The sequence below is a fragment of the Apis cerana genome, linkage group LG9 (genome assembly GCF_029169275.1).
Source record: "Apis cerana isolate GH-2021 linkage group LG9, AcerK_1.0, whole genome shotgun sequence".
NCBI lineage: Eukaryota > Metazoa > Arthropoda > Insecta > Hymenoptera > Apidae > Apis > Apis cerana.
Window position 1 is genome coordinate 4,673,828 of NC_083860.1, and position 23,512 is coordinate 4,697,339.

The following is a 23,512-nucleotide window of genomic DNA, read 5'->3' on the forward strand; positions in this document are numbered from 1 at the left end:
TGTCGTAAAACACGATAGTCATAAACTTTAAATCTAAAAACTTCTGTTTGTTAGAAATTTCAGTTTAATCCCTCGTACGTAATACTTCCAATACGTTGCTCCACCAAAATAATTAATATCACTAATATTGGTATCGCGATCAAGTGCGCGAAAGTATTGGATGGGAATTGCATCGCATCGCCCGATTGCATATCAACTTCCATTTCCAAATATTTATCTCCTCGTTCGCAAATCTTCACTCCAACACTTGCAATCACCGTCGAATCACTCCGCCCCGTCCCAAAATAATTAATTTCCTCCCCTCGGAACGGTGCGCGGTCGAAAACGATCAAAACCGCATCGATCACGCGAAACCAGATCCGCACCACTATATAGCCGTGCTCGCCGTCCAAAGTGAACGTCGGCGGGATCGTGTGTCCGTGAGGAGACAGGTTGGAGCGCCGGCGTCTATCAATCCTAAGGGGAACTTTCGCGGTTGGATTCCTTGGGGCAGTGGTGGAACCCGTGTCTACGTGTGTTTCTCGCTATCCTGGGAAGCGTGTCTTTCGTACGAGGAAGGCGGGTCCAAGGGTTCGCGATGGCGGAGGGCACGTGAGCCCCGACGGGCGCATGCGAACCAACCCTAAAGCTTACGGCAATCGAGAAAGGATCCCTCTCTCTCTCGCTCGCTCGCTCGCTCAGCGCCATCCACTCTCTCTCGCTCCCTCGTTCGAGCCTCGCCGCTGCCTCGACCCGTTCTAGCCCCCTCGCGTGCCAGTCTGCACCGAGATTCCGGCGCGAATCGTCCTTTATTCGTCGCGGCGTCACGCCAACTCCTAGATGGATGTTGCTGAACCGCGTTCTCGTGTCAGCGATTTGCATCGTCGCGCGATTCCTCGCGGTCTGTCCAGCCTTCGTGGAAGGTCAGTGATGAAACCTCGTTCGAAACGTGTCAATTGTAAAAGGGGGAAAAGGAGAAAGAAAGAAAAAGGAAAGGGAAATCATTGCACAGGACTTTTTGTACAACTGATTCCGTTCGAGTGGCACGTGTAATTCGGTAGAGTATATGTGTGCGTGTTTGTGTGTGTGGGTGTGCGTGGAACGCGGTCGTTGGTGTGCCTAGGAATCTACGTATTTTTCGTAAACGTGGTTTGAAATATGTGATCGAGTTTCTTTTTTTTTTGAAGTTTCATCGTGTTCTGTGACACGTAGAGATTCGTTAGATCGGAGCTGGGTATACTGCGATCGCGTTCTTCTCGTGTGTCGTGAATGTGGATTTTTCTTCGTTCTCATCGATTTCGGTATTAATGAAAATCGTCGAGACTCGAGGATTTGCTAAGCAAAGGATATGGTTTCGACTTAGTTTGGACTCGGTGCGTTGGATTCGCGACACATCGGGGCCTTGACGCGACGCAGAAACAGGGGAAACAGTGTTTCAGGGGGTGGAGATGGATTTCACGGTGTTGTTGTTTATCTGTGTTTTTTCACCAACGACGCGTGCAATGACAACATGCGTTTGAACGCATATTTAACGCGGACCGACAGAGACGATCTTTGATGGCTACAGCTATTTCCACGCGGTAAATTAGGATAATTTGTTTCCGCGCTTCACACTCGTCTGTTTTTATTTGTATCCCCACAAACCTGTACAGCCAGTGAGATGTAATAATTACGCGAGCTTTTCAATTTGCCTGAAAACATCTCTCAACGTTCGCTGCGGAATAAATCCTGCAGTTCTCGTTTGATCATTGCTTCGTTTAATCTCGGAATGAGAATAATTCTATGGGAGAAACGTTCGACGAATGTCTTCGAAAAAATGGAAACAATTTCTTTAAAGAAAATTAACTCGAGTGAGCTAAAAGAGCATTTTTGATTCCTTAACAAGTTGATAATTTGAAATTCTTCTTAAAGAAGTTATCAATTGTGAAAAGGCACGGAGAAAATAATTAATTCAAAATGTAATAATTTTATCATTTCTACAACGATTGAAATATTCGAAGAAAAATTTTGCTGTCAAAATTGATCTCTAATCCTTTTTAATTCTTTTCTTAAATTTTATTTTTTAATGACATTTAAAGAGATTATTTTTTGAGAACCACCTGTATGATTTGGACCATTAATATTTTTTAAAATATATATAGATAAAATTGCCTTTTATGCATCGAAGATATATTCTTATGCCTGAAGAGAAGCAGGCTGTATAAATTATATATGTTATTTTATTAAATTTGTAAAAGATACTCGATACGTTTCTCCTACATCTTAATCATTGATCGACATTTTTTTTTTAATATTCTTCCCAGATCTTTCATTTTGAGCGATGTGAATTTTTAAATATTCTCATAATTTGAAATTCAAATCAATTCGATTTCTCCAATGAAAATAAACATTTTTATTCAAGAATTTCGAGATTGATATATAAAATATTGTCAAAAATGCAATTATGAAACGAAAAATGAAATTGAAGTTAACACATACACGAGTCTTCGTAAACGTAATATATTCCTTTCGTTCGATCTATAGACAAACATTATACATTCACATCATTATGCGTTAAATTCCTGTCTCTTCGTTATTGCTGGGATCATTTGGATATTATTTTACCTTCATTAAAAAAAGAAAAGTCGACATTAAACCAGAATACACGACGTATACGTAGCAGTTATTTTCATTTCGTTTGATTTATCGTAGAATCATTAAACCTGTAAATGATCCGGGAAATATCGTCTTCTCGTTAAGAACATGTTAGTTCGCGTTCGATATTATATAGCAATACGATCCCTTGGCAAACTTCGTGGCTATACCCAAGGCATGCAGACTGTTACACACCGGATATCTCACTCGTGGTGAGAAGGGATATCTCTGAAAGGGTGGTGGCTCCACGAGACTTTCCTCTCGTCGACGCGCGATTATCCCTCGATATCACGCTGCATTATTTATCCGCCCCCATAAAACCGTCGAATTTTCGGGAAGGCGAGAAACCCTCTCGGAGGAAGGCAAGGAAACTTTTGTCCGTTATCCACCGGGTTCCGCCCTCCGACAATAAGAAATGGAACGGAGGAGGCGACTGGCTGCGAAGCTTCCACCTTTTTCAACGTCCCTTTTTTTTCTCTTTTTTCCTCCCTCAACCCATGCTCCCCTACTTTATTCGAGCAACTTCCCCGCAAGAACCGGAAATCTGTTCGCGCCGGTTGCCAAAAAATCGCTGGCATCGTAACGACGCTCATTTAATTTCGGGCCAACAAATGCTACTGAATGTATCTTCCATGCCAATGTTCTTTTCTAGCTTATTGTTCGAGTTTCAATGCGTGCAAGGACGATGCATTTTTCTTTCCTTGTGGAACGATTAAGTCAATCGATAAATCGATGCGAGTTGAATCGAAAGGGGATGAAAGAGTTAGAGCGTTGATATTCGATGATTATTTGAATCTAATTTTTTCTTTTGTATATATTTCTGAAGTTTCGATCATGGATGTATGTGCGGGATTTAGACAAAATGCCTGTTCCGGACTAATGACCGATACATGCATCCAATATAAAAAGGTATTGAGTATTTCATTATATTTTACGTAACCATATTGGTCAATAATTGAATACAGGATCGTAATACTACATTTAAATGGAAAGAAATTAATACGAACGAATTAATAATTATTAGAACACGATACAAATCGTATAAAGAAAGATTACAAGATTACTTTTAAAAATATAACACCTCGTATAAATACTTAACTCACTCGCCAACTTTATTAAGGGCGTGAATACTACCCTCGTGTATTTTTTAACGGCCAAAGAATCCAATTCTATTCCTCCAATCTTCTATCGATCTCTCTAAAGCTTCGCCCTCGCGTAAAAGGGGGGAAAAAAACCCTATCAACTCACGAAAAATTCCGCCAATTACATCTCATCCCGAAACCCGTGCATAAACTAGCGATTCGAACTAAGACCCTCGTCGAATTAATGCGAATACTTTCCCCTCAACCCCCGGCAGATTCTCGCCGATAAACCACCTTTTAGCGAGCGCGCCCAGCGTTATATCGCCGCCATAAATTCCCTACACTTCTTCCACCGTGTGCCATCTTCTTTGGTAATAAGCTATCGTATAAAGTGTGTCCCATACCTATCTTCGTCCCTGCTCTCACCTCGAGTAAACAGGCGCTCGATACTTTCCTCCCCCGAGGAGGTTGCTGGGTGGAGGAGGAGGAGGAGAGGAGGAGGAGCTACGGGAGAGCGGGTTGTGTTCCACCGATAACCGACAAATTTTTTACTGTGGGCGCTCGAAGAGAAAATCCGAGAGGGAGGCCACGCAACGATTTTTAAAGCGAGGCTCCCCGAATTCCGCCCCGTAAATCTGTGCAGGGGAGGCCGAGGACTTCACGGTTGTATAGATAGGATAGATAAGGGGATAGACAGTATGGATAGGGGATCCCTTTTGGCCTGTTCACGCGCGTGTATGCGCCATTATAGAGATTCCGACAAACGATTCTTTCTCATTTCTCATCGTGGCTCGAGCGTGGATCTTTTTCTCGATTAAGCATTTGTTCGAATGGAAGTTTTTTTTTTTTCAGTCGATTGTAGTGTTGGGATTGTAGATCGAAGATCGATTATCGGATTTTCGAGTTTTGTGGTGAGGTTAGGTCTGAAACATTTTTAATCTTTTCTCTAAAGTGTAATTTAAATAATTTTTTAAGTATGTTTTATACTAACCTTTTTGCTTATTGATGAATCCATGAATTTTCGTATAGAATCTTGCAAAACTTTGGATAAGTTGCTTTTAATTGTTGGATAAAAATAACGTTGATCTATATTGTGATATATTTTATCTCTTCCGCCATAAATAATAAAATCGTTTAAAATGAAGATTGCAGGGGTGAGAAACAGCCAGGTGTAAAGATTGGCATAGATAGTGTGTATTGCAGTAGTTTTCAAATCGGTTATCTTATCACAAATGGAATAATAAGATTTTCAATCTTATATACTTAATATAATATTTTAAATGTGAAATATCCAAACATCCAAGTTTAAATAATTAAAATATTACGATAAAAGTATCATAAAAATGATAGGAGTACGTTTAAGTACATTTCAATATAAACATAATTAACATTTTTTTTTAATAAATTTTTAAAATAATTGTTCTCACTGCATTGTATCCACTCAATTTCATTCTTCGATAAAATCATTCACAACGAAGTTGTATTCATTTCCCACATAAAAATTCCACGTATATCGCAGCAAATGCAGATTTTCCAAATTGCAGCCACGATTTTATTTTATGCGTGAATTTGAATTGCTTGGAAATTATCACTAACTTCGAATGCATACGCTTTTCGAAACACGTATTTACATACGTGTCCTATATACCTATCCTACGTGGGAAGGTTTTTAAATATAGAAAAAATTTACAAAGTTCCTTTCGTTACATTCCTCTTAATTTTCAACTACAATTCTATCTGAATTCATTTAAACTTTTATTAGCAAAAGAAAAAAAATCGAATCTATTATCATTCGATCTTTCAGAAACTAAATAATCATCCCCTACGAAATTTGATTCCTATGAATAATCATTGACTTCCATTCGCGCGATACTTCAACTTGATCAAGTTGCAAGTTGATAAACTTCACTTCTTTATCACGATTCAACAATATATAAATATTGGCAATGGAAAATCCATCGATACTCGTGCCTTCGTTTTGCAATGCACATTAGTTTCACTTTGTCGGGAAATTAGGCTACTGTGATTGAGTGATCTGAATCGATGCACAGCATTGTTCGCAGAATTCCATTGTAAGCATGGTGCGCAGACCGGTCATTAATATACAACACGCCACAAGGCGACATTCAACCCCTAAAATCAGGCGAACGATCTCTTGCTAGCAGGATATTGATTGATCCGTTGAAATAACTCTTCGTTGCCGGCCACAATAATGCTGACTTAACAATCCGTATACCGATCCGAGATTTATGATTCGCTCGTTCTTGACGAATTTTCGCCACAGAAATTATGTCCCCTCTTCGCGGATATCGTTCTCCATTAATTTCATTTCAATCTCTGATTCGATTTGTTTGCCATTTTTATTAGATTTCGGATCGAATGTCGTGTACAATGTGTCCTTAGAACTGATTTCTTTTCAATGCGACGAAATTGGATAAGTTAAAGTGATTTTGTGAAAAAAAATAAAATGAAATGTAAAGATGAAGTAATTTATCCCTAAAATTAAGATCTTGTACGAAAGGTATTTTTATAACTATAATTAAAGTCCCGGTAAATTTTACGTGTACTTTGATGATTTATTTTAATTGCTTTTGAATTAAATTGGAAAAGATTTTTTTCGTTTGGCTATACTTCTTACGATTCTCGTGGAAAAATTCGAAAAGGAAATAAAAAATTAATCAGTAATAACGTAAGAAACAACCAGTTAATTCCCTATAGATTATTATGAAACTTTTTATTTAGACTTTTATACGACGGAGTAATTACCCCATAGTTCCAATTAGTACATTAAATATCATTCACGGAGTTATGAGATATATAAACGTTAAAATTACCAGCGCGTTATACCAGAATTAATTTTATTTTTAGGCGAACGAAGATGAATTTAATAGCCGGTATTATATATAATAAAATAGATGCACGCCGAAAGTACATTTTCGAAAATTGTTAATTGAGATACATACGTTCACGCTTATTATCACGAATGTGGATTATTATGGCCGATTATCACCGTGGTTTAATTAAAATTTACAATTACGATCCATTTTCTCGTTCTAAACACACGTTCACTGTGTATAGCGTGTATATATAGCTTCCAATGTCTGGTAATTGTTATGAACGCGGATAATAAATTTGTTTGTTATCGATAATAAAATGGGGAAAGAGAGAGAGAGAGAGAGAAGCGATGAAAGGAATTCTCATGTCCGTTGTTTTATCAAACTTGTTGACAGATGTTTTCGAATAATTACAGATAAAGGTAAAGGCAATCTTCTGCAAAAATTTACCCCTTCATCGCGAAAGTTTCGTATCATTTTTGAATCAATTATGTATGTATTGTGCCGTGTTTAATTCAGCTTGTTGCTCGTTATATATGGTTAATTTAATGGATCAGCGTATGTCGTATGGTATTAAAGCCTTTTTTCTTTTTTTCTTTTTTTTTTTTTTTTTTAGCAATTTCATTTCTCGTTATTTTGCAGATCAAAGCGTGCACTTGCGTGAACGTATCAATATTTCTTTGACACGTTTCAATTTTCGTGACACGGTCACTTTTCGCCTCATACAAAACGTAGAGTTAATCAGATTCTAGGTGCGACGTGATGGATTGTAATTAGCATATCATTAAATTACTATTATATCGAAGATCTGCTACACAATTGATATACAGATTCGAAAATTTATGAACGATAGTGTAATATTTAATAGTTGAATCGATGATTGATGGCAGAGAGTTTAATGTATCAATCATTGATTTAACTACTGAATAATGATGTATGTATATTACATTACTATTTATAAATTTTTAAATATAATATATATATATAATACTTCATCTGTTTTATATTGCATTGTAAATTCTTTGATGTGTATTTTTCATAATATATTTTGTTATAAACAAAATATATACGTATAATATACAAAAGTTACATAAAAATTTAGAAATTTATTCAAAAATTGGTTATCTATATTTGTCAGTCCTTCAAGAACAATCTAGTAAGAGAGATTAGAACACGAATATCGCTCTAGATTATTATTAAGACGATGATTTCTGAAGTTGTGCCATACGTATCACAAGTACATGACTTCTGTAATCTTGAAACTTCCGAGTTTTTGAACTTTGAAATTCTGGAACTTGCCAGGATTTTCAACAAACTTTGACCAGGAAAATTTCAAAACTTTGCGAAGCCGATGTAAAAATCACGTGGTTAAAAATTATCTGTAAAACGAAATCGTGCGGGGAACAAGGAAAATAATAATTTAATTTAACTTGACAAAGAATAAAATTAGAAATATCGATATTGATTTTATAAAAATCTAGATTCGATATTGACTTAAGATTTAATAATAATAATGATAATAATAACTGACGAGAATGAATAAATCGAAAGGGAAATTTCAGGAAAATAAAAATTATACCAGCTAATTTTGAATCAATATTTTTGGAAATATGCTTTCTCAATTCACTTGAAAATAATTTTAAATTATTAATTCACCACGAGTCCAATTTTAAGTTTCAACAAATACTCGCAACTATCCATAGATCAATATTTTATTAATTATTCCTTGTATACTTTCTAAAAGATATACATACATTTTTCTAAAAGAAACAGAAATGCTTACCTAATTAATAACAAATTACCTTTTTCACATCGCAATTCTCCCCTCCTTATCCCAAATACTTGCAAATGCATTCCCTCGATATTTCTTTATTACAGCTTACATATCCTTAAACGTCTGTAGATAGTAAAAAGTGAATACGTTTTCTTCACGAGAGAGTGCTTTTTAATTCTCGCTCCCGTTACGGTAAATAAAAAGAAGCGGAGGAAAAGTAGGCTCGTTCGATCGCCCATCTAAAAGGATCGATATCGAATATGAAACGGAACGTCGAGACGTACGTGCGTGTCAAAGATAAGTCCCTGGCAAAGAGTTGAACGTTTTCAACGATAAATCATACGATCGACATTTACCATTCCATATCACGGATATATGTATGTATTTTTTTTTAGCTCGATTCGTGAAATAGACTACACATCAAACGTTTAAATGTTTACTGGGCAAATATAAAAGGGAAGGAGAAAAAGGTGTGTGCCGAACAGACTGAAGTCAGAGTAATTTTACCCCTCACGGTTTGATTGACTCCGTTTCAATCTTTGTTTTCTTGCATTTCCAAATTTAGCTTTGCGGATTGGTTTCTGGAAATCGATATTCAAGAGTTATATGTGGAATTATATAATGCATTTCTCTGTTGTTGAAGAGTAATAATAAGTTTGTCAGAGATTACTTTTTCCTTCGTCTTATGCAAGATCTCTTCGTGCATCGATGGTTATATAAAAGAATCGATATGGAATATCATCATATAGAGAAATATTTGAAATTATAGTTAAAATCTGTTGTTACAATTGTCGTGAATAATAATTGTTATTATTTTAAATATATATATATTTATATATTATTGCACTATTAGATTTAAAAATTTCATCTTTTTATTGAATTATATTGGATCTATTAAATTTGGATCTATTAAATCTTTAATTTTATTTTTCCTCCTTCCTCTGATAAATCTTCTTTTTATAATTACGTTTCCAATTAGATAATATATTACTTATTTCATCCTGATATCAAGATGGGAATTTCAGAATTAAATTTGAACGGCTATTGAATTTTAAATATTTAATTAAATCCAATTTATCGTAATCGACTTCAAGACGATAGTTCTCAACAAGAAGGTGCCACGATTAAATTACTAATGAAATTCATTATCGTTCAAAATTTGTAATAAATCATGATAACGATTTTTATTTTCAAGGTCCCAATTCAACCAATTTATATCATTTATTCCTTACATAATCCAATTCTATTATCAGTTCTTCAAATACCAATATCATGCATATCATGCATAGATTTTTCAAAATTTTATTGCACCGTTAAATTCTTTCATAAACGTAAACCTCCTTCGAATCCAGGCAGTGACATCCATTGCACGGCACACATATATGCATGCATACACATTTGACTCGACTAAATTAGAGATTGTAGAACACAGCGCAAATTTCATTTAAGCGGGATAGCAACGAAATTTTCGTCTATATCGCGAGCAGCACGAAACCATTCAACGAGGAGGCTTTCATTTTCACCCTCCTACCCTGTTTCGTGTTTATCTAATTGTACACAGCTACCTCAGCGACTTCTGAGTTGCGTTAAACTTCTTCTGCTGGTAGTTGGCGTGCGTAACGACCAAAAGCTGTCTGGAAACGTTCGTGTCGTGTAAGCAACGAACGCGAATTCTCTTCCCTGAGTTATGGCGTCCATCGTGTCTTTTAAACTGCAAAACGATCGAAATGTCAAGGAACGAATGTACATTAACTTGTGTATGTTTGATCCAGAAATTCTTTTCATTATTTCGCTCACGAGTTATTCTTAATTTGTTTATATTTGTTAAAATTAAATTAGAACAGAAAGATAACAGCATTAGATCAAATATCATTTTTGTATTGAGATTGAAATTATTTTCAAAAAAAGAAAAAGATATCCATGCAAGGATTATTCTTATTTTTGAAGCTGATCTCAGTAATATTCTTTTCTACACTCGATAATTTATTCATTCATAGTAAACTTGTAATTTCACAGTTTCTAACTTTCAGTTTCAATTTGACTATCAAACTTCGTTCATAATGATAATATCACAAATACTCATCGTAAATTCATCGCTCTAATTTCCTTAACCTTCACAATAGATGTACAAAAAATTTTCAACTAATCCTCCTCTCTCGTTCCAATCCTCCAAACTCGTCCTAAAAAAAAAAAAAACTTGAAAGAATCTAGAAAAGAAAAGGAAAAAAGGGGAGAGGAAAATCAAATTCGAGAGAACCAATTACACGAAACACTCAGGTACACACTCCTCTCTCTCTCTCTCTCTGCACGAGCAAGGGTGCATTAGCATAATCGGGGGGACGGGAAACGAGCATTATTACGCGAATACTCCTCTTTATTTCGGGTTGTACCGTGGACAAATGCGACTAACGTATCGAACTTCCGTCCCGGCTAATTTATGGCGTTGGGATTAGGGGAGTAGAATGGTGGGAGGGGCGGAAAATGGCAATTCTGCAGTGCGGGTGTAACTACCCTTGCCGCCGCTACCCTTCTTCGTCGACCGAATCCTGGCCGAAACGGGTTCCGAGACGCTTAAGAGGCGAACGCCTCTCCTCTGACCACGGTGAAATATCACCGTTAAGAGAAAGAAACGACGCCTCTGTCCCCCCCACGGGGCTTGGCAAAAACAGGGGCAATAAAACTCGGCCCGATGTCCCTATGCTACAGGGGGATACGTTCGAACGATTACCTTCTCCACCATGCATGACTCCAAGTCTCGAGAGTGGGAGAGGAAGCACTCCTTCCTTCGTTTAAATGCTTTATTCTCAACGTGGATCGGTGTGCGTTGCTTAGGGAGGGGGTATTTGAAGTAATGACGAGTTCTCGAAGCCGATTCTTTGCAAAGTTTATAGGGGGAGGGTTGGGATAGGTTAAAGACGGAGAAAACGTTCTTGTTGGTCGAGGACGTGTATATATGTAGTCTGTTAAGAAATATTCGAGAAAACGGTGTCCCAGTTTTTCGAATGTTTTAAAAACTTGTTCGCCCGTTTCGTAGAAATCGAGAAATTTAGATTATATTGTTGGAATGCGAAGTTGGCGGAAGGAGGAGAATTGAAATTAAGGATGAGCCGCGGTGAGGAATGCGATATTGATATATGTTCTACGATAAGTTCTTCTTGTTTAAAGGTATATACTCGAAAGTATATATCGAGAAATTTTGTTCAGAATTATTTCAGAGTTTCAAGCAAGGTTATCTGCAATTTCTTTGCCAATTCAACTTCGAAAGAATAATTATTTCGAATTCCTTGAATTTTGTCATAAGAAAAGAAAGATGCAAAAAATTGTAATGTAATTTTTAACAGTACTAAAATTCTAGCAGAAAAAGGGAAAATATTATTTTTTCACGCATGATGTTTCAATTGCTGATATTTTTCACCCGTCTCGTTCGTTATTTATAAATTTGGAAAAGTTCGCGTGTTCCATATTCCGTTGTAAAAATTTCACGTCTGAAAAAAAAAAGAAAAGTAGAATTAAATAATGAAAAATTTCAAAGAGCGGAGACCACGCGCGCTCCACATCGAGGATAATTGTTAAGTCAGAATAAAAACACCACAATTACGGACAAAAGGAGAATCATTTGGCGTAGATCGTACCGTATGATATTACATCGCGATATACACGAACCTTTCGCCATTTTCAACTATTGTATTTCATCTACATTGTAATACCGACTTATTTCTACGCACACACACCATCACACAGCGGTGGTTATATATGGTTTGATGATTATGCGGTCGAAATTATTTATTCTCACGATCAGTGTTATTCGCGTGCCATTGCATCACCTCTCCATTGTAATAGTGTACATAGAATACATAGCAATGTAGGATAGTACGGTATAATTTAGCTGTATATATTGAACATGTTTCTCGCGCTTTGTTAACCTCCATTCGCGGCATGGACTCCTGTTTCTTCACATTTTTTTCACTTGTTATATATTATCGAACGAACGAAAAAGTTTTCGATGTTGATGGCCTGATAATAAATATTTCTTTTATATTCAACTTAATACAAATGTAGTACGCATTTATTTCGCGATATTATCGTGGTAATTATTATTACGATCTTCTTACCGAATTTATTTCTTAATAATTTTAATAATTATTATTTCGTTTAAAATTCATAAATATATAAATTTATTCTGAAATTTATTTGTATAAAAACACGAGGAAGTATCGATCGAATTATTAGAGAAATTTGATACCAACTAGAAATTCTGTTCCAGTTGTTAAATTAAAATCGTTGGTTGAATCAACATCTTAATGATCGATAAAATAAGGTAACGTAATATATTTTCTCATCGCTTAAGCAAGACAGGCCAATTATTTATTAATTCTGGGAAAAACGAGATTTCTTGTACCGATTTCAATTAACTCTTTCGACCTATGAAAGCCTATACCCGTCAAGCAAAATGCATTCTCTTGATTTATGAACATTTCAGATATTCATATGCATCGAACAAAATTCCATTGTTATAGTTTATGTATGCTTATGTGTATTCAACGCGGTCTATAATGATTTCCTTTCAGTAAAAATATGAGATTGCACTTTGAAAGCGTATTTTCGCGTTATTTTTGTTCGAGATTTTTATAACGGGACCAGAAGTGTATGGAGCTCGTGAATATGCTTCATTGATTCGACCTGTTAACGAGTTAACTCGTCATCCGGCTTGTCTATAGTTCGAATCTGATTAATTGTTCGACCGGTGACTCACTGGTTTTTAATACGTCACTACCTGCCATTAAATAATATATACGCGTTCATTCAAAAGTTTCATGACATTTATTTACTCGAAAATTATAAAAAAGAAAAAATTGGATAAGCGATAATCATTATTAATCGATATATCGTAAAATCAAAATATAAATGATATTTGATATTTTGAACGATAAAGAATGAAAACAACAGGGAAATATAAGGTGTGGAAATTTAATATTTTTACTATGAAATGCATGCAATATTAAAATTCGCGATCACGTATTTTGATTTTTTCGAAAAAACATAGCTTGTTAAAAACGAGAAAGTTTTATTATTTTTTTTTCCTCGATGCATTGTACCGACTAAAATTCAAAATCATTAATGATGCGTTAAAAAAAGAATCAAAAAATTTCTTTCATCTTAAAAAATTCTGTTTTTCAAAAATCCAAAATCGAATCGAGCAAAATTATTATCGATATCGTTTCAAATTAATTTTCACACGTAAAATTATCTTTAGCACCAGTATTGTACACGTCTTTGTGTTAGTAATATGCATCCTTGTGTTAAAAATTCTTTAAATTCTCTAATAAATATATGAATAATTTCTGATAGAAAGAGACTAAAACTATGATATTTCGAAGAAAACTTTCTAAATTTCCGTCTTACTTAAACATCCTTAAACAATATTGTTTAAAATTTCGACGAGGTTGTTAACCATGAAGGTGTTAACCGTATTACGCTATAGAGTTTCAGAGTTTTCCACAAACTGGCGATCTAACGTTATCGGGAAGATTCCCTTCGTGCCCCTTTAGAGCAATTTTCCAAGGCAAACTTGATACAAACTTTCAAACGAGTATACTATCGCCACATTACAACAATTTTTAATTTTTCCTCAAAGGTAAAGCTAAACTGAACGATAAAATGAACCAATTCTTTTTTCGTCCATATGTAAGAAGTAATTAAAATATAATCTCGATTGTAGTCACGATTTTTAATATTGAAATTGTGAGAATTTTCCTTTTTTTATGCAAATCAAAAGTGTGACATTCAATATTTTATTTAATCGAATTTAAAAAATAAAATTACGGTCCATTTAATAACTTAAAAATTTGAGATCAATGATATATTTTGCACTTCCTTTCTTGCTAAACCCACTGTTAAAACACATTCGACTTTTAAACAACTATTGATTCCAAAAATTAAAATTAAATATTTATCTCTTTATCAAAAAGATTCTCCCTTCTTCTCCCTTAAATAAATTAAAATTTCGTCCCGCAAAAAAATCGCTCCTACATTTAATCGTAATTCGTAAATTGGATGATCTATTATTGGGAGCAGTGGAGAAAATTTCGATCGCCGCGTGAGTTACTCGAGGGGCGATCGTTGACCCAATGGACGAAGCGACCCAGCTGCATGATAACCGATTAAAGAACGCCGCTACTCGCGTTCACTGTACGAGTCAAGGAGATTTCTTCGATTGCAGCGGGGGACGATAATTGGAGATTGGCTCGCGACCCAGCCATCCTCCACGATCGTTTGATGTGGCGGTGATGGCCCCAGGGCGCTTTCGTTTCTTCTGTTAGCCGATCCGTAGACAATGGCGGTGGGGAATTGATTTCACAATCGGTTTGGCCGCCCGATTTATCGTTCATTGAACGACCATTTTTAAACGAGACGAGTGCTAAGGAATAAATGTAATGTTGTAGGTAAGGAATGGATCGAGTGCGATTCTGAATGCAAAATTTGAGAAAAATATAAAAGGGCAACAAAGTATTTGAAGAATGAAAGAAATCTTTATCTAAGTAACTTTATTTACAATTAATATGTTCAATGGGATATTAAAAGGGATCCTTCGATAATGGATATTGATTTTCTAAAGGTATGGGGAAAAAAAAGAAAATGAAAAAGAAGATTCCAGAGAAGAATTTGTTCAATATTTCTTTTCTTCTTTGAGTAATTAATTAGTATTAGAAGATTGATATAAATTTTCATTATCTATGATATTAAACGTGCGAGAGTGAAATAATTAGATTCTAATTGAATGAAATTCACTTGAAGCAAGAGAAAGTACAATACTAAAGATTTAACTAACAAACCGCAATCGGTTTTAACAACTTTCACAGCTTTAACCGACTTGAACAACTTGTACGGATTGAAACATAACCTCCAATAGACTTGCACGTATACCAAGAACTGACTAAAACAAACTTCAACTGACCACTGTGCTTTTCAATCTTATTGCATTGTTCACTCATTGTATATTTATTCGACGTTATTGAGAAATTCATTCTCTTCGCTCGAATATTTGCAGATTTAATTGAGAATATATTCAAGTGATCGCAAAATTAACAATAACATCTTGCTATTTTCCGATTTAGCCTGCAGTTTATCATCTAGAATCACGCCTTGCACTTTCTTCTTACTTTTATCCAAACATCCTATATAACTCGAAAAATATGATTGAGAGTAAGTGACTCCATCAGGATGAGTCATAGTGCAAAGGGTGAGAATGACTAAGAGGGATGATTCGATGAAGGATGAGACTACCAAAACCTTCGCACATCCTTCTTTCATTCACCATTTCAAATACTTGATCTAAATAATAATTCTCTTTCATATATCTGATTAAATATTCATCAACCTCTATATCCCATACTCAAACACTCCTCGCTCGTTCTTGCTCCCATAATATAACTATCCAAGCAAATTTCATTTTCATCCCTCCATCCATATAAAAAAATATACGATCATTTCAATTAAATTTCCTCAATAATATCCTGTCCACCATAATTATCCAATTCCAAAATAAATAAAAATACCTTCGTCCCCTCGAATTCTTCATCCGTAACAGCAAAAGTGTACCAAGAACTTGACTAACTTTCTTTAATAATTTACCCAATAATGTCGACGAACGCCGTCAAAAAACCGGAAAACAGTAGTACGGCTCAACGTTAAAAACGGCGCAGAATCTCGCCCCTGGAAATCTCACCCACCACTGGCCTAATTCCCCTCGAAAACAACGGACATCCCTACGCAAACAACGGAACATTAACCGCGCCGTGGATTTCCATCGCAAACCGGTTCGAGGGGGAGGAGGGGGAGTAATCCGCAAAACGTTGACCGGCTAATTGCGCAAAGAACGATGCGATCCAAGATACGTGGGCACGCGTAGCCGAAAGGCAAAATCCACGACACGACAATGCAACGAGCCCTGTCGTCGTTCCGCCCTCTCTAAAACATCGCCACCGCACATATAACCCTGTTATATCCGTCGCGGTGTGCCGAGAATCGGGGCCGGAAGGGGATGAGGGGGATGGTTCCCGGTGCCAGATTGCGCTAATTAATGCTAATTGCCCGAACTAATAAATAACTGCATGAATAAACATATTCGTTGCCCGGTGGTGGGGCTTGGAAGTTCGCTTGGAAGGGTGGAGATTTCGGGAGAATGGAGAGGGGAGGGGGGTTGTTAAAGCACTGTGCACACCACGATATAGTTGCGAGATAGTTAAGTAATTAATTGTTGTTTTGCCCATACGATATTTGTTACTTGGCAATTTTGGTGATTGTTGACGGGTTTAAATAATTAATTGTTAGGAGGGGATCAGATATTTGTAAATATTTTCTCTTGAACTTTACTCAAACTTGATCAAACGTAGATATTTGTTAATATTCGTGAATATTTACCGATTAGATCGAATACACGTATTGTCCGGTTTTAATATCGAGCCACGCGTACACGATAAATTTTTGCTAAAATAAATAATTCTTTTTCTTTTCTTCACTTCAAATATTGTTTTTCGAATCTAGGAAGGCTAGTGACACACGTAAATCAATATATCTGTCTCGAAATACGAATCAATATCACTGTCAACATCGCAACGATGCAACGATGCGACTGCTGTTGTGCATCTTGATACATTTCTACACGCGATGCAACTTCTGTCCATGAAAATTTCGTTTGTGCAGGATACTTAATATAGAAAAGGTCGAGGAGGCCCGGACAGAGATAGAGAGAGAGAGGGGAGAGGGGAAAATGGGGAACTGGCAACGAAACGTATGCGCCGTCAGGCGTGGAGGTGCAAGCACGCTACACAGTATACGCTGAAATATTCATCGATCTCGGTTGCGGCAATTACGGTCCGCAAAACGAAGCCGTTCTCGTGTGTATCCCTGGCCACGCTGGAAATTTATCTGTACGAATGAACGCGCCATCCCTGCTCTGCGGCCATCGTTCGACCTCGTTCCCGCGAGTACCGGGCTGAAAAAAGAGCCGCGGAAGGTGTGCACACTCTCGTCCTCCTCTGTTTGTCTATGGAAAACAGGGGAATTCTCGAGGACGAAAGAATATTGCGGTGCCTCGTGCATTTGACAGCAAGTTTGGTGAGAGAGTGAGCGGTTAGCAGAGTGGGAGATGATGAAATAATGATGATAGTTATTGACATGGAAAATTGTCTGGGATGGAGTTTATTTAAGATGGGGAAATTAGAAGGTGGAAACATGATTTAAAATTTATGGTTACTGTAATTTTAAATTGGACGAGATTATATATAGCATAGTCGGGGGTACTTTGTATATACGGGATGTATTATTTTAATTGGTTATTACTGAATTATGGATTTTCGTGCAAATTATATATTTTTTATATTGCGCATGCTTCGAATATTTATACGTAAATGATATAAATACTGATGTTTAAAATGAACTCGTTAAATCTCGTTTGATTAATCAACATAATTAAACCCGCATCGCTTCATTAAATAAAAATTCAATTTGCTGTTGATTAAAGGACTATCAAATTAATTTAGAATCTTTAATGCATCACTGGTATTCTATATATATATATACCATATTATAAACTATATTATTCCATTGATGAATATATTTATTCCATAATTTATCCTGAAATTCGAATAAACCTTATAAAAATTAGGAAAATTTTGAACCGCTATATCTTCGATGATAATAACTTCCGGTCAACGAGTAACGATTATAAGAACCGTGGAATCTTACCCTTTAAAACGCTTTTTTATTTATCCCGATAGGACTTCCTGTTCCCGAGATATCATCGTGTAAAGTAAATATAATTTTTGATCATTTACTTTAAATCCCATATTCCTATTGAAATTAGGAGAAATTCAAATCCTTGTAACTCCGAAGATAATGATTTCTTATCAATGAATGAACGATCATTAGAAGCGCGGAATCTTCCTCTTTAAAATGCTTTTTCGTTTATTTCGATACGACCTCCACTTTCCGAGATATCGTCCTGTAAAGAAAAGAATAATTTTTAATCGTTTACTAACGCTATCCTTATCCCTTATTCGGATCTCTCGCTCGCACCTTGTCTCGCTGACCTATCCCAAATCCCAGACGTGTGACAGACGCGATTCCTGGAAAAACATAGTACGCAGAAAAATAAGTTACTAGATGGCGCCACGATTCATAATCTTTATTGTCTTGAGTACTGTGAACACTTTAGGTTCTTATATCTCTGCAATGGATTGAGATATCGGGATAAATCAAAAAGCAACTTCAACGGGATGGTTTTCTCTTTTTTCCAAGTGGATTTTGATGAGAAAATTTTTAGTTTCTTTACAAGAAGATACTTGAAGTTTGCAAATATTTTATGCGATCAATGGAAAGTTTTATTTTGTATTTTTAAATGGTTATTCTTTCTTTCTTTTTTTTTTTTTTTTGTTAAAAAATAATATTTCGTTAAAATATTTATTGCATGAATTTTGATACGTATATCCAAGTTTCATTGCAATTTAAACTAATAAACGATACATGGCAATAAATACAAATATCATTGGTATAGAATAATGTTATTTTCCAAATAGCGCACAAGCACGTTCCGTTGACCGAAAATTGAAATTTCACGCGATAAAATATCGGGATAAAAATTCCTATCCTCTGGGCGTTGACTTCTCGTACCAGGAGAGAGAAAAAAAAGCGTAAATGTTTATTCGATACTTGACTCGCGCGGATGGAAATGGGAAAACGCGTTACATCGAAACGAATGCAATCTCCGATGACGTATCTCAGATAAGTAATTTACCACCATAAGCGATTCTCGTCTACGTTTCGATTCTATATTTATCGCGAATACAGGGGGACGAATTTAAAATTCAAATACGGGAAATCAACGTGAGTTATGGCGTTCCACTTCCATTTTTCACTTACGCGCGAGTTAATCACGATGAAAAGACAAACGACATGTTCGATAGAGGAGTGAAATATCTTTTAAACATGTTAATTCAAACTTTAAATTTTATCGCTTCATCTTTCATCGAAAAATAAAAATATACATATATGAATATTCTTTATGATTATTTGTAATTTTAAAGAAATATTTTTTAAAATCATATTTTTATTTTTTAAATACTTTCGTTTATTCGTCTGAAACTTTGAATCTAAAGTTTGAATTCCAATTCTTTTCAAAAGTTTCATTTAATTTGATCTATTATTTATTTGAAAAAATCAAGAGAAGGAGGAACGAATATGACAAAATATTTTTAAGTATCATGACCAATTATTTGGAAATGAAATAAATTCGTGGATGAATAATTCTTCTTTTTCGCTGTAAATCCTATACGTATATTGTTAGAAGTTACAAAAATTAACAAATAGACAAATATATAACGAAAACGGAATCATTAGAAACGATGAAGAGTGAAAATGTTGTAAAAAAATTAATTAATCATAAACAGTAGAAATAAAATTTGTCGTTTTATTGACGATTTATTTCGTTCCACTATCGTGATATTATTCTAATTTTTCATCCGAAATTTAGTATACCTCCTGTTATTTTCATAATTATTCCAAGAACGTTCTGTGCACAGCTTATACCTTGCACAAATGCATTGCTTTTAATACGAGCACTAGGTAACATGCTCTTCTGTGTTTCACTGTATTCAACTAAATTACAGAATTATCTTATTATACAAGTATAACAAGAAATAAGAAATTAAAACTAATAATAAAATAAAAATATAAAAACAAATAGAAAATACTATCAACTAAAACTTATTTTTTTATCCAAGAAGTTGGTAAATAGAGTTGAAGAATTTATTAATATAAAAAAATTTTAAATCATTATGCGAAAATTTAGATCATTCAGATCGATACTTTATATTCTTTCTGAACAGTCTGGTTTTTGAAGCGAATAAATATTGCAACAATTATTCGACTGGAAATTCGTTTGAGCGAAACTTACGCTTCGTGGTGCAAATTCATGTAATGTTTCAATGAAAACTTGAGGAAGTTGGAGAACCATAACGTAACTATAGACGAGTAGTATCAATTGAAAGGAACAGTCACGTAAATTCGATATGGAGATCCATGTGTTAATTCCAGAGAAGTTTAATGGGGAATAAGTTGAATAACAGAAATTGAACAACAACAATGATTAAATATCACGTAGAGATAGAGATAGAGATCTCGTGTGTATATATTTCACGTGTGATTGCCGAGTTTATAAATCGCCCTGCTTATATTTGGTCGGTGGTTTTTATGTGTCACGTTTCTGGCCCGAGAGGGGATCGACTGCTATCCCTTGGGACAGGGTAGCAGGGTTGTAAATCGCTCGGATCTACGCCCTTCCAGTATCGTGTCGAGAAATCTGGCCATCTCGAATTATATTTAAATGAACGAGCTACTCTCTGGAAACGAAGTTTATACACCAGTGAAATTCTTTTGTCAATATTTAATTATTTAAGAAATTATAAATATTCTTACGTTATTAATTAATTTAAGCTTCTCGCATTGCACGAGTTGATATTATTATTTTTCTATATTTAACTTGCTAGATATCTTTGAAATGATAAGAAAAGTAATAATGATTCATTTCTTTCTCTTTTTCTTTTCGGTTTTCTTTTTTTTTTTTTTTAATTTTTGTATTACATGTACATTTTATGCATGTACACTATTTCTTTTATACGTGAAAATAGTCTAGATAATCGTGTACATGTTATCATAAATAAGTGGCAATAGTGTACCACGGTTCATTGAAACAGGTGGTCCAATTACGTGCATTTAATCTCGGGATTCAAACACGCGGTCGGTTTTTTCTAACGTTGCGCCAGAATTCCACTTTCTTTCATTTCAATATTATACGGTCTCTCGTTTTCCTTCCTGGAAAAATTGCAACGATTAATGTAAACGCTCTCTCTGAATTAAGATTTCGTCACGCAACAAAAAAGAAAAAAAATACTATTATGCACGCAATAGGCGAGATAATTGACCCTTCGTATGCTGTGATATACTTTCTGTATATCGGGGTGAAACACCCTCTAGTCGAAATATCGCGTAAATATTGATTGTGCAATGCGAAACACGTAATTTCACTTGCACAACAATCGCGGTATTACCACTAAGTATAATATAATATTTAAAAAAACTTTCTAAATTGAATTTTTAAACTTCGAAAATTTAAGTCCAAATTTTTAATTTTCAATCATCAACAATACCTCGAAATCTTTTTAATTATACAAATATTAATTGAAAACAACTATCTATAATACTTTTCGATACAAGAAACATTACCTCACCCTGCATTGACTTTAAAAAAGAAACGATAACTTTCCAATTCTCAATAAAAGCTTCGCCTCAAAATACTCGAATATAATATTTTATTTCGCGAAACTGATGATGAAACCCGGAGTGTCGACTATCACCTAGGTACCAGTCATTTCGAAATCCCCCGAAACAAATACAAATACAAAGTGAAACGTTCCAAAGAGAGATTTGAAATCTCTCGTTGCAGTTGGTGCATATATGCGTGTTAGCATGGAATTCCATGTATTCTAATGTAATGGTCCTCCGTACGAGTGGACGAGTGTTTGTAACGGCATTTACGGAAAAGGGGATGCAGCCCCTCTTTCTCTCGCCTCGACCGAGTTGCGAGCTAACCCCTCTGGGAATAATTCCCTGCATAAGTCGGTGGCCCATATATGAAAAAAGTTAGAGCCAATTATGGTCGAAATATTTCATAAAAGCGCGTTGAAATCACTATCTGCCTCGCAATAGCTTTGAAAGTACAATAGCGGTAGTAATTAGAGAGTCCTCCTCGTTGTGCGTAAGTGATTACCATGTAATAATTTCTGTAAAATTTGCTCCGTTATCACGCGTACGATCTCGTTTCGTTTATTTCCCTAATTAGTACGATACCGGTTGTTTGATTCCTCGATTTATCTCGTATATCTTTCCTCTTCTTCCAATTATTAAATTCACACTTTAGAATTTCGTTGGATCCACTTGTCGAGATTATTTTATTTACGATTGTACTATTGCAATGTTTTTTACGAATATGATCGTTGAAAAAACGGATCAAATATTCTGTAAAAACCATTACTGTACAAGAAATTTAACATATAAAGCAAGGGAAAAATTTTTATTCCAAATTATTTTCCAATATGGAACGAAATATCAAAATAAATTACTCGCGTTGTACGAGAGAATATCAATTCGATCCTTCAGGTTCCATCCTTCCCCGAAACAAATTCAACCCCGGGCCAAATACTTAAAAAATATCTTTCGTTACAACCAACGTGCCCGACAGACAACCCATCCCGAAATGTTTTCCACGTTTCACTCGATATATCAAATTCACGACCACGATTCAATTCAACGAACGAAATCCCGACGAATCCGCCAGACCACGTAGGGACTACCACCCCTAAACGAAGCTACGTTTCAACATAAGGGTTGAAAAACCCGCGAAACGGATGATCTCACCCCATTATTTATATCACGACGCTTCACCCCCCTCTCCCCAATGTTTTCAAGAAACGTTAACCCCTCGCTCGTTTCTCAACCCCTTCATTTCTCCCCTCCTCAATCTCCTCACATTCGAAACATCTCGGTAATTCGGCCGGCATTGGCCGGGCCTTCAGTTTTTAGATACGCGCCGTCTCGCGGAAAACGGTTTTATTCAGAGACTGTGGTGTTCACTTAACAATTTACCCGATCTTTAGAAAGGCGATGCAACACCGTGAATGGGATTTCGGGCATCCGCACACGGCACGTCGGATGAAAAGTGCGGGAAATCAAGGAAATAAAGTGCTTGTCGGCACACACACACACACGCACACACGTTTTCCCTCCATACGTAGATATGGAGCGCTAGAAGAAAAAAAATGAAAAATAAAAAAATAAAAAAGCTTTCGAGACATAAATGCGCGCCGTTAGCCCGCCGGGATTCAGCCGCGGATTCTATGCTATCCGGTTGTACGAGAAAGAGAGAAAGAGGTATATATATGCATGGAATGAATGCCGTTGTCGTTATTCTCCCCGAGGAATTTTTGTTTCACGGATCAGAGTGTTTCACGACAAGGCACGTTACACCTATCGAAGATATTTTTTCGTTGGAGAGGAACACAATGAAGAGAGTTTTACATCTCTTCGAATGGATTTGATATCTTCGTCGTTTAATGGCTGATGGAATATCGGCTATTTTTACGATTATTGGTATG

The 23,512-nt window shown here is 35.7% G+C and overlaps 1 protein-coding gene across 10 annotated transcripts in view; it reads left to right on the forward strand.

Moving 5' to 3' along the window:
• The window catches only part of LOC108000915 (neurotrimin-like), a 293,302-nt gene that overhangs the window by 124,507 nt on the left and 145,283 nt on the right, over window positions 1-23,512 (forward strand). For 4 of the 10 annotated variants that reach the window (XM_017061618.3, XM_062079083.1, XM_017061616.3 and 1 more), the window contains exon 1: window positions 745-902. The exons of 5 other annotated variants lie outside the window; for them this stretch is intronic. In XM_017061618.3, coding sequence (XP_016917107.2) covers window positions 824-902 — 79 coding nt within the window. In that variant the 5' untranslated portion in view covers window positions 745-823. Of the gene's footprint in view, window positions 1-219; window positions 903-23,512 lie in introns of those variants that run through there. One more of the 10 variants, XM_062079085.1, reaches the window with a different exon arrangement.